Raw genomic sequence first — 12379 nt, forward strand, 5'->3', positions numbered from 1 at the left:
GTGTCACTCTACCAGATACAGGCGCAGTCCTGAGCACCGTAAGGGAGCCCAGTGCCAAAGGTCTCAACGCATGGGGGCACCCAGCAGATCATCCATGAAGGAGTTTAGGTCCTCCAGCGTGTCACAAAGCCGGGTGCCAGACTCAGTATGGATTCACACTCGGGCCATAAAAAGGACCACAAAGCAGATAACCCGATTGCGCAGGTCAGAGCAATAAGGGGCCAATGCCTTCTGGTGGCCAGCAATGGCAGTGGAGTAGTCATTGATCAACATGAGTTTGGCGCCCTCGTGTTCCAGAGGTCTGAACTTGCAATATAGTGCCATGATCTTGTTTTTAACTGCTGCATTCAAGAAGCGAGCTATGACTGGACGTGGCTTTGAATTACCCGGCCTTGCAGCTCCGATCCAGTGAATCCACACCACCACAGCGCAGCCGCTTGCCAAGTCCTGGCCACACATTCAGGTAGCTATTGTTCGATCAGTGGTGCAAGTTGTTTCTTTGCCCCCGATTCTCCAGGTCCTCCAGGTGAGCGAGAAATGTTTAACATTCAGTCTCCAACACCTGGATTCTGGCTGCGGCTTGGCTAGCATGGTCCTCTTGTGCCGACACCCACTATTCAAGGAGTGGAAGCTACGATCCTTGGTGCTCCACGCAATCCTTTATTTTGTCCATGGAGACCTGAAATTTGGAAAATTTGTCATCGATCAGCGCTGATTAACATTTGGTGAGTTCTCTCACGTCTCTTCTTGCAATGTGTCTGTGGTTCTCGCAGGTGTCTCCTCCACCACCTCCGTGTGGTCTGTTTAAACTTGGTCAGCCGCAAAACCTTAGATGGCATATCCCAGGGCCTTCGGCTACGCGATCGCAGAATGCTCACAACCGGTAGTACCAGGACCTTGTTAGAAAACAGGTGATCTGTAGATAGGGGCCAGGTTAGTGCTGCAATATGGCCAAAAAAGAAGTTATAAGCAGGTGAGAAACGGAGCTCGGGCGAGAAGCCTCCACTAAGCGTCATCACGTGACACCCCCCCCCTCCCCGATTTTTCTTTTTTAAAGATTTCTTGACCTTAAGTTCCTCCTTTCACTTTTGCCCATTGCTTTTCTGCTTCCTCCAGATATTTCCATCTAGCTGACTCCTCCTTGACGTATCCCCCATCTTGACAGTTTTAAGTGCAGGACCCTCAATTTTGAATAAACACTCTCCATGTAATGTCCTAATATTGAATCACACCATACAGTGGTCACTGGATACAAGATGATCACCTACTAAAAAATAAGCAACACTCTCCATTCATTAATACTAGGTCCAGTAAGGCCCCTTCTTGCGTGGATTCCATTACCAGTGGCCATAACAGCTCCCCTGTAGAGAATCCAAAATCTTCCTACTTCTAGACAACACCACAGTAGGGATATTTCAACCAACATCTGGCAGACTGAAATCACTTTTCACAGCAATATAATGAATGTGTTCAATGAAATCTCTTAACTTCTGCCTGTGAAGGAAGTCTGTATATGTATCATCACACCACACCAGTGTAACCAGATGTTCCATTCCCTCTTTCCTGATTAACCCACAATGCTTCTTCTACAATCACATTAATGAGCATTAATGTGTTAACTCATTAGTAAATGTGGGCCTAAGGCTGTCTGTACCTGAGGTACGAGAAGGTGAAATGACTTGCCCAATGTCAGAAGGCGTGTCTTCAGGATTTGAACCCTGGCTTCCCTAGTCAACCTAGGCTACTTCGTCAGCTCAGAAATAAGACTAAGAAGGTATTCTGTGCCATCAGTGTTTGCTGAAAATGAGCAAGCTGATCTTCAATTGTGTGAAATCAAACAGTAGCAGGCTGCTCAAATTTTCCACCAACTGTAATTGAGGTAATGAAGGAAAAGCTCAGCATTAGACATCAGGCCAGTGTTAACAGGTCTTTTTCCTTAGCTTTTGGTTTATTTTGCTAGATAAAAATGTAATTATTTTCACCCCCCCCATCTGTCAGTACGTACTTTCTCAAATACTTCGCCTTATGGTTCAGTGAAATTCCAGCTACCTAGCCTTAGAAAAGCAGTAGAGCAGATATCACCATATCTGAAGTCATAGGAAAGTTGAATGCTTAACATTATGAGCCCCTATATCAGATAGTCTGAAAATTAAGAGGAGACTGATAGATTTTAGATTGGATTTCAAAATCTGGAAAGCTTCTGCAAACCATCTCTGTAAGACTAAATGCACATTTCTGTTACAGAGGTAGTTTGATCTAGGGGTAAGAAAGCAAACATTACCCACTGTCTCACCTTTAAAACTGGTCTTCAAAATCAAAATCGCATCTTCCATCTTTTCTTGATAAACTCATCATCCCTTTTTGCCCTCCCCAGACCCTTAGATCGACTGATCAGAATTTACTGACCAGACCTTCCATCAAAGAATTCTACTACACTAGAAAAACTAATTTTTCCGTTGTCGCTCCAACTTTATGGAACGCTATGCCACCTCAACTCCGCCTCAAAAATTCACTCGACAAATTTAAGATTAAACTAAAAACTTTCTTATTCCAAGACGCATACCATAGCATCTAAATATTTCCTTCCAACAGTTAGCAAAATAAATATGAACCGCTTTTAAGAAGTGATCCCCTTTCCTGATGTCATATCCTTCCCTTTTTTTAATTTGTTTTTAATGATGTAATTATTAACTTTCCCCTCCCCCTTCACCCTCAAGCTCATGTTCGTATCTGTAATTTGTCCACTTATGCGGTATATAAACTTAAGGTTTAGATTAGATTAGATTAGATTAATGTTCACATTTCCCCTCCCCCTATAATAATTTATTTTAACCTTTCATTTTTAGCACTGTAAACCGGCCAGGTGCAAGTCGATGGTCGGTATATTAAAATTAAATAAACTTGAAATCTCATAGGATACTAACTCCTGGTTTTGCAACTCACATTTTAGGTGGCCTTGGTAAACCTGGGTTCCCTCCCCCCTTTGCACTGAAGTGTCAAGAAAGTGAAAGGCAAAGGTAGCTTGGGATAAAGGGCCACGAGCAGACTCACAGTGAGGTCTCATTTATATAAGTCAGTGGGGCAAGAAATACACAATTACTCACTAGTAGAGCTGGGCCCCGGCAGAGAGAGAAACAGAAATGACAATCAGGAGGAGGGGAGAAAAGACAAAATGAACAGAAAAACTGACTGGCAGAGAATATTCAAAGATGCTTTCATTTCTCTTTTCTTTGGAAAGTTACAGGGATCGGAATTTGAGCTCATCCTCCTGTTCTCTTCTAATAACACGTCTAGGACAGTTCCTTAGGTATAAGAACAACTTCTCAAACCCTTCCACCTCATCTAATACACAGCATTCTGACTTCATCTCACGTACAAGGGATGAATTTTCTTACATGCTGATGCTAAAGTAACCCTCTAAATAATACAAATAGCATAATGCAGCAGTGGCATAGTAAGGGTGGGGTGGACTGCCCCGGGGGTGCCAGCACCTCTCTGCCTCCCCAAGCCTTCCCCACCTCATACCTCTTTAAAATTTTTGCCAGCACGAGCAACTACTCTAGCCTGTTCTTCACGGAGGCCTAGCTCCCTCTGAAATCACTTCTGGGTCACGGACCAGGAAGTGACATCAAAGGGAAAGCCAGCGTGAGCAGCAGGCAGAAAAACTGCTGGCAAAGATTTAGAGGTACAGGGATGGGAAGGGATGGCGCAAGTGTGGCATGGGGCACAGAAGAAGCAGGGGGGGCGGACAGGGTGGTGGTGGTTGCACAGAAGGAGGGGCGGAAAGGAGGGCATGTGAGGAGGGGTGAAAAGGAGGGCACGGGGGGCGCCTTCCACCCTTGCTATGCCACTGTAATGGAGTATGTCAAGTAAACTGACAGTGTCAGGAGTAAAAGAGTGACCCAAGAGAACAAAGGGGTGAGATAGAAATCAAACTACAGGTCTCACATCTACAACCTCTTCCTTAGTTTACAACTATTAGTCATTAGACAAACAGGATTAAAAAAACAAAGCCCTAAACACATTTGTGTCACTCACCAAAAAACGCACATCATCAAAGCCATTCAGAAGTAATTTTCTCTCGTACTGCTGCAGGCCCAAGGACTCCAACCACTCTCCAACGCTCTGGTCCAACATCCGCGAACCTGATGAGAGAGGAATCGGCAGACGCTTGAAAAGGGAAAAACCGTTAAGGCGGTAGCAGCGGCACTCAGAGGAAGACAGGTGGCATTGCCACATCATAGCTATTACCATAAAGCACGTTACAATGTCAATGAGGGACAAGGAAGCATTAAGCACAGATCCCTTAAACCATGAATGAGAAGTGAAGATTTCAAACACCATCCACAACTTGGTTCTATGAATTCATGGCTTAGTAATACTCAAACTTAAGGCAGCAAGATTTTTTCATTTCTATTTTAAGGGACCAAAGTCAAGGACGCTTATATTCATTAAGCTTCTGGTAAAGGACTCAAATAAGCCCAACCCCCACTAGAAGCCTCCTGACAGATTCATGGTCTCAGAGGAGGGGGTAATAACTTTCCACAACCAAGGCATTCAAATCAGCAAGGACAGCAATATAGAAGAGACGCAAAAGGACTGCAGTACAAAAGGGTGAGTACAATCAGCTGATTCCTTTGTCCATGCAAACTCAAGAATGCAGCTCAGACAATGGCTCTGGCGGCAGGAATCCTTCAGAGAGGAGGCAAATCCTCATGCACAGCTTGGGACATTCAAACACAGAGAGCATGAATGTTCAAAATGACACAAGGGTAAAACACAGTCGGGATGAAAACAGAGGCCGTCCACGGAAAATCCATCATCTTACAGGAGAACATGCAAGACAGTCAACAGTGAACACTAACTTGAAAGAAGAAGAATTAGTTATGTAATTTTCAATATATTTTTCCTATCTGGTACTGGCATCTATCTGTCGCTACTTTGCAGAAGGTTAGCCGATACCTTCAAAAAGTACATCAGAGTTCATGCATTCCAAACTGTGGTTCTGTGGCACATTTGGAAATAGGACAATGCAGTGCCAGTCCAACCCACAGGATCCCACTGTACTGGGAATGCTACTTAAAACATGGCATGTTTTCTCCAGATGTATTTTCTCTTCACCCCACCTCAGTTCTTTCCTCCTCTTGCGTTTATTTTCTTTATCCTCTGTAAAATTCAGACACTGCTCTATGGCTTTCTAAATCTGATTGAAAGTGCTCAGTTTCTTGCCATCACAGACCCCCCCCCCCCCAAACAACTTCTCAGTTCTTCACGTTGCTACAAGTAGTATACTGTCCACATGTGCTCTGTAGATTCCAGGGGCAAATTCGCTCTTGTGCATTAGCCACTTTTCCTATACAGCACAGTTGACAAAAAACTATCTGCTATACACCTGATTTTACATTTCCAGGACTCAAGATATATGCTATAACCAAAAAAGTTCTGCTCTCTGTGTATTCAGTACACAAAGATTTTCAGCTGGATAATACACAGAGTACATCTCATTAGACTAGCAGACATGCTAGTCAGTCTTTCATGGATACCCAAAAGCAATGACCATACAAGCAATGTTGCCTTCTTTAAATGATCTGGACAGAGGACGCCCATTTGAGGTTTCTGTTCTTCTCAGAGCTGAGCAGTATGCATCCCCAGGTAAAGTGCCAGAGAAAAGGGTATCCAGTCCTGCCCTCCCCTCTTCTCTCGTCCATTGCGATCACACAGTACTAGAGAAGTAATTGGTGTCTGAATATCTTAGGGAATCTTCTGTGCATCCCCTTCCTGTCAAACGCAATCTATAGCTAAACCGAGACACACTGAGGTCATATCGAGGCAGCTGTACGCTTAGAGCGATGCTGGTCTGTCCTAGCACAGAGCTGCAGCAGGAAGCTTTGTCTGCAGCCAGTAATCTCCACGCTTGCTCCTCTTCTGCCATAGTCCCTCCCCTCCCAGCAATACAGCAGTGCTCAGATCTCAGCATAGTGAGATCAAAACAAAAAAAAAAAAAAAGAAAGAGCCTGTCAAGGCTGAAATTACAACCTCTCTGATCAGCTGGAGGACTCAGTTAAGAGGGGTAAGTTAAGTACAGAGGATGCTGCAGGTTTCGGTTTTGTTTCTACGACAGCGAATCAAACAAATGCAATTGTTAAATTATTTATTTATTCAATTATTCAAGTTTCTATATCATTCTTCCAGTAGAGCTCTGAACGGTTTCCATTCATTTATTCAGGTACTCAAGCATTTTTCCCCGTCTGTCTCAGTGGGCTCACAATCTATCTAGTGTACCTGGGGCAATGGGGGGATTAAGTGACTTGCCCAGGGTTACAAGGTGCAGCGTGGGTTTGAACCCACAACCCCAGGGTGCTGAGGCTGTAGCTTTAACCACAGCACCACACTCTCCCCCGATAGCTAGAATCGAGCTAGCAAAATGCAACAGATAGTTAGTCCACGCTAGAGAGTTGCACAGGGGCAAAAATCCCACCCGTCCTCGCCAGGATCCTCTCCATCCCCACCCGTCCCCGCCAGGATCCTCTCCATCCCCACCCATCCCCATCAGGATCCTCTCCGTCCCCACCCATCCCCGCCCGTCCCCACAAAAAGCAGCAATTACTTCTGACAGGATCATCAATTCCACAGTTTCTTTTGCTGTTTTCCTTGTGGAATCTCTTTGGTGGAACCCTTTTTTTGTTTTCTGTTCAGGTAATTAACTTACAAACCCCCTCTTTTACTAAGGCTGACGTGTCCATTATATTATATGGACGAACCCTGCTTCCAAAGCCTTCCATCCCCGTGGGAGTCCCGTTGGTTAGAGGGGGGTCCCCGTGGGAGTCCCGTGGGCCAGAGAGGGGTCCCCGTGGGAATTCCGTGGGTTAGGGGGGATTCCTGCTATCCCCGTTCCCGTGCAGACCTCTAATCCACGCACAGTGCAATGCTCGGCCTTTAATCATGTGGCAACCATGAGGTCAGAAACATGGTTGCTCCATTGCAAGATTGTACCATTGAAGAACAATGTGCAGTAGTGCACTTTCTTAGGGCAGAGGGAATGAAACCTGTGGAAATTCACTGTTAGATATTGACTCAGTATGGACATACCACCATGAATCAACAAAAGGCTTGAGTGGGTGAAAAGGTTTAAAGTGGGAAGAACAGGTGTAACCGACGAATGGTCGTTCTGGTCGCTCATGAACATTGTACACACAAGAGCACATTGACATAGCGGATGCCTTGATTAGAGAAGACTGTTTGGATATCAGCTATGGATCTGCATTTAACACAATGCATGATGACTTGGGATACAGGAAAGTCGGCACAAGATGGGTTCCCACAGCTCATGCCCAAGCAAATGTGTGGAGGTTGCGACCCAGTTCTCGAGATGGTATGAAGAAGATCTGAGTATTCTAGAGAGAATTGTCACCGGTGACGAGACATGGGTGCATTACTGCAACCCGGAGAGCATAATAACCAGAACATCACTAAAAATAAATGACCATGAATACCCAATCTCCAAAACCATAAAAATACTGGGTATCATACTAGACACACACTTAACCATGGCTGACCACACAAACTTACTGGTGAAGAAATGTTTTTACACGCTGTGGAAAGTAAGGACTATTAAAAAATTATTTGACACAACATCCTTTAGATTACTGGTGTAGTCGCTAATCCTATCTATCCTGGATTACTGCAACATCGTCTATCTGGGTATCCCAAAAAAAACAGTACAAAAATTAAGAATAGTGCAAAGCACTGCAGTTCGTTTAATCATCGGACTGAGGAAAAAAAGACCATATTAGCCCCTACTACAAAAAATTACACTGGTTGCCAGTGGAGGCGCGAATACTGTTCAAGTTTGTATGTATCTGTTTCAAACAGGTCTGGGGACTAGCACCGTCCTACCTGCTACCACACTTCATGCTACACAACCCTACACGAACAACCAGAAACAGAAACATCTTTACATACCCAAAGATCACAGGCTGCAAATACAAATCCTTTCTGAACAGAACCTTCATGTTCCAAGCAAGCAGACAGCAATCTTGGCTGGGAAACTACATAAATAGAGCCAGGCAGACCTATGGCGCATTCCAAAAATCAATTAAAACCGTTCTATTTGACAAATTCATCGCCTAAACAGATGACCTTTTCTCACTATGATATTTCCCCTTGGCAAACCTGATGTAATTCCTCACGCAACTCCTATTTCTTATGTAACATTTCTCTCCTTCGTCGATTGTCCAGCCTTCTTTTAATGTAAACCACTTAGAAGTCTTTTTATTTTTTTATTTTTTTATTTCTTTATTCATTTTATAACTTACATCAAGTGTACAGTAAATATCAAACAATTATAGTACAACATCACTTGAAAATCTACAATATCCTACAACAAGAAGATTTAACCCCCACCCCCCTCCCAAATTCATATACAACTAAAATATACCACATGAAAATAATATCTTATAGCATTCATATATATATTAATATTGGAAAACCAAGAATCCCCCCCCACCCCAAATCCACATGTGCATTAAAATTTGGAAAAGTGTAAATTATTCATTATAATAATTTAATAATGGTCCCCCACACATCCTTAAATTTAATATTATTATTAAATTTATTTATTATAATAATCATTTTGATTATGGCAGTATTGAAAAATAAAGTTATTAATATAAAGTTATTATTATAAAACAAAGCAAGATGAAATAAAGGAAGCAGTGCTCACCTGGCTTCGGGAGCAGCCAAAAAATTTATTCTCTGCAGGAATGCAAAAGCTAGCTGAATGACACAACAAATGTGTCATCTTGCATAGGGACTATGGGAAAAAGTGATATGTTCCATTTGCTCACAGTTACTTCTATTAAAGCCATTTCTTTTTGATTTACCCTCGTAGAAGACTTTTGAGGAGTAAAGTGGGGTAAAGTATCATGAACTGTTACTGTTACAGTGGAAGTGGGGTGTTAGGATTATCCTAGCACACAATCTCTTCCACCTCTTGAGAGGTGCATTACTTTTTGAAAAGCTTATTCAGAAGTCTACACTAGTTTGAGCTCTGTCCTGGCACTGTATAATGATACCACCCCACTTGTGTGTCTGATTAATAAGAAGATAAGAAATGCCCGCACCGGATCAGACCGTGGGTCCATCTAGTCTGGTGGTCCGCACCCGCGGAGGCTCAGCTAGGTGTTCCCCGACGAGGACCTTGGTCACTCGTATCCCTCAATGTGTCTTGCAAGAAGATGTGCGTCCAACTTGCCCTTAAATCCTAGAATGGTAGTTTCCGCCACAACCTCTTCCGGGAGAGCGTTCCAGGCGTCCACCACTCGCTGTGTGAAATAGTATTTTCTGACATTTGTCCTAGTCCTGTCTCCCTTCAGTTTCAGTCCATGACCTCTTGTCCGAGTCGATTCCTTTTAGTATTTTAAGATAACTAAACTGTACAGTCATCATAGGGGTAAACATTTCAAAATAACACCCACATTGCAACTTGTGATCCTGGGCAAATCACTTAATCCTCCACTGCCCCAGGTACATTAGAAAGAATGTGAGCCCATTGGGACAGATAGGGAAAATGCTTGAAGTACCTAATCTTGATGTCTGCGTCAGGTAAACAATTTCCTGTGGGGGGGAATATAGGGGAGAGTGTGGTCTCCCATACAAATGCTTCTGAAGTAATTTGTACTGTAAGGTGTGTTAGATCCACATTCCTCTGTTTCACACACCTAATAGGTGACAGTACTTCAGATCACACACTGAGTTTCTTGTCTAAAGATAAACTGAAAAGATGGTGTGCCCTGGTTTCTGAGAGCAGTGCAGCACTCATGTGCAGCCTACACAACTATCCACCTTTACTGCAGGGAATCAATAATAATAAAATGCTAGAGGCGCATGCGCTCTTGAAAATTCGTGAGCGCTGGCGCCGTGAGGTGTGCTTCTGTGCCAGTCCTCACGGCGCCTGCGGGTGATTGTGCAGAAGACACCAGCGACTCCTCCCTCCCGCTCCTCTTCAAAGCGGCCTGCTGAGGTTCGCCAGCCGCTGTAGCGAACCTGGCAAGCCGCTCTCCATCTCCGTGCAGAAGAAAGAGTTGCCGTGTCACCTCCCGCCCTCACTCGCCGCTGCTGATCCTCCTCTTCAGAGCAGCCTGCGATCGTGGCCGGCTTTAAAGAACTTCGCAGGCCGCTCTCCAGCTTCAGTAGCACGCTCCCTCTGACGCACGGGATCGCGTCAGAGGGAACGTGCTACCGAGTTGGAGAGCAGCCTGCGAGGTTCACTAAAGCCGGCCACCACGATCGCAGGCTGCTTTGGTGAAGAGGAGCAGGCCAGAAGACGCCTGGATGTTGGGAGGGTAAGAAGGGAATCAATACCGGGAGCCAGGGGGAAAGGGAAAGGGGGCTGCTTTGGGGGGAGGGGTGTGCTGGGGACAGACAGCTTTGCTCAGGGGGGGGGGGTGGAGACGAGAGACAGAAGAGGGCCATGAAGAGACAGTTAGGGAAAGGGGCCTGCTTTGGGGGGGAGGTGTGTCCTGGGGGCAGACAGCTTTGCTCAGGGGGGGGGGGGGAGACAGCGGCCAAAGAGAGAGAGAGAGATAAAGAAACACACACAGACAGACACATCTATTCTAGCACCCGTTAATGTAACGGGCTTAAAGACTAGTAAAATATAAATGTGTTAACAGAAGAGGCACCTTGTCAGTCCTCTTCTAGACAGAGGCCTAATACAGTAGATTTGTGCTCTTTAGGAAAGAAGCAGACAAGAAAGTGACAAGAAGAAAACTCATTAAGGGAGACAGGTGCAAAAACAATCAAACCGTAGACTCGCTTAAGATGTGTTTCAGCTCTCCTGCCCACAAACCACAGTGATGGCAGCAGGCCAAAAAATGTTGTCTCCCTTCCCTGCAGCACCCTGTTCGTGTTTGTGCTGAAACAGCAGCGACAGATGCTGCTGTTTTATGATAATTGGGACTCTGTTCCTCCACAGCTCTTGCCATCCTAAGATGGATTTGGGAAATGGATCTGGGCATCCTACACGGCAATGATCAGAACAACAGGTTGGTCTTTATGTTTTAAGCTTCAGGCAACTTTATATCTTGAACTATTGATAGGAGAGGCTCAAAAACAAACTAAGAAAATAGATGTTTCAAGGCCGGGAGCTACAGCCTAAAGGCGAACTGCATATTCTGCATCATATTTGTCATGAAATTGCATTCTAGTGTTATTCAAATCTCTCTCATAGACAAATTGGGAATTCTAGTTTGTGATCTAAGTTAGATCTAGCACTTTGAGTAAAGGCAGTCCCCGGGTTAAGAACGTGTTCCGTTTTTAAAACTGTTCTTAAGTTTAATGTGTATGTAACTTGAATCCTGCACAGTACAAAAGCTAACTATAAAATCATTAAACATTAAAGAAACAGTCCTCAAAATAAAGTACTGTAGTTTAAATAGAAAGAAAAGATAGGAGGTTTGCACTTACTTTTATTCTTCATCCATCCCACCGTTCCCTCTCCACCATTCCTCCCTCTTCCCCATGCATCTGTATCTCATGCCTCTCCCACCGCCATATCCAATATTTCTTTCTCCTTCCCTATACCCAACAATTCTCCTCTCCTTCTTCAATTCCCCATGTCCACCATCTCTCTTTCCCTCTCACTCAGACACCCATGCCCATCAATTCTCCCTTTCTATTCTCTCCCCTACCTAAGAATCTCTTTCTCAATCCCTCCATTCTTCCAAGTTCATGCACCCCTCCCTCTCTCCATTCTGTATCCCAAGTTTTTGCTCCCCACCCCTTCCTTCCATCCTTTGTCTGAAGTTTGGGTCCCAATGTGACCCCGATTCTCACTTTCTGTGCCAACATGCCCCTCTTCCTCCCTCTGACGTCAGAGGGAAGGTTTCCGGGTCAGCCACGGGCAGCGTGCAGGAGCTGCTGCTAACAGCTTTGTGAAGAGAAGTGAGGCTGGGAGGAGGGAGCCAGCCAAAGGAGGTAAGCACCCGCGGAAGGGAGGCACAAATTTGGGGCACAGAACCGAAAGAGGGAAGGATGATGAGAGGCACATTGGGACATGGAAGGGAGGAAGAGGGGCACACTGGGACAGGAAAGGAGGTGAGTTGGCACAGGAAGGGAGAAGAAGGACCCCAGTTCATAAGTACAAGTCCGACATAAGTCATACGTTCTTTTTTTTTGGGGGGGGAGGGAGATAATTTTTATTGAAGAAATCAGGGAACAGGCAAACCGAAACTCAGCAGAACACACCAATAAGCAGGCCAGTGAGGATTGGGGATATAAAGCAAAGAAAAATAAGGAATTGGGGGATTGGATCACTCACTGTTCTGCGCTGCCTTGCAGCTTTCTTACCTGCCTGGTTAGGAGACTGACTCTTACTATT

The 12379-nt window shown here is 44.7% G+C and overlaps 1 protein-coding gene across 1 annotated transcript in view; it reads right to left on the minus strand.

Annotated features, from left to right (window-relative positions):
* ANKS1A (ankyrin repeat and sterile alpha motif domain containing 1A) overlaps positions 1-12379 on the minus strand; it is a 198023-nt gene that overhangs the window by 43831 nt on the left and 141813 nt on the right. Inside the window, 1 exon segment of the mRNA XM_033917877.1 lies at positions 4039-4145. Coding sequence (XP_033773768.1) covers positions 4039-4145 — 107 coding nt within the window.

Source organism: Geotrypetes seraphini, chromosome 13 (assembly GCF_902459505.1).
Source record: "Geotrypetes seraphini chromosome 13, aGeoSer1.1, whole genome shotgun sequence".
NCBI classification, from domain to species: domain Eukaryota; kingdom Metazoa; phylum Chordata; class Amphibia; order Gymnophiona; family Dermophiidae; genus Geotrypetes; species Geotrypetes seraphini.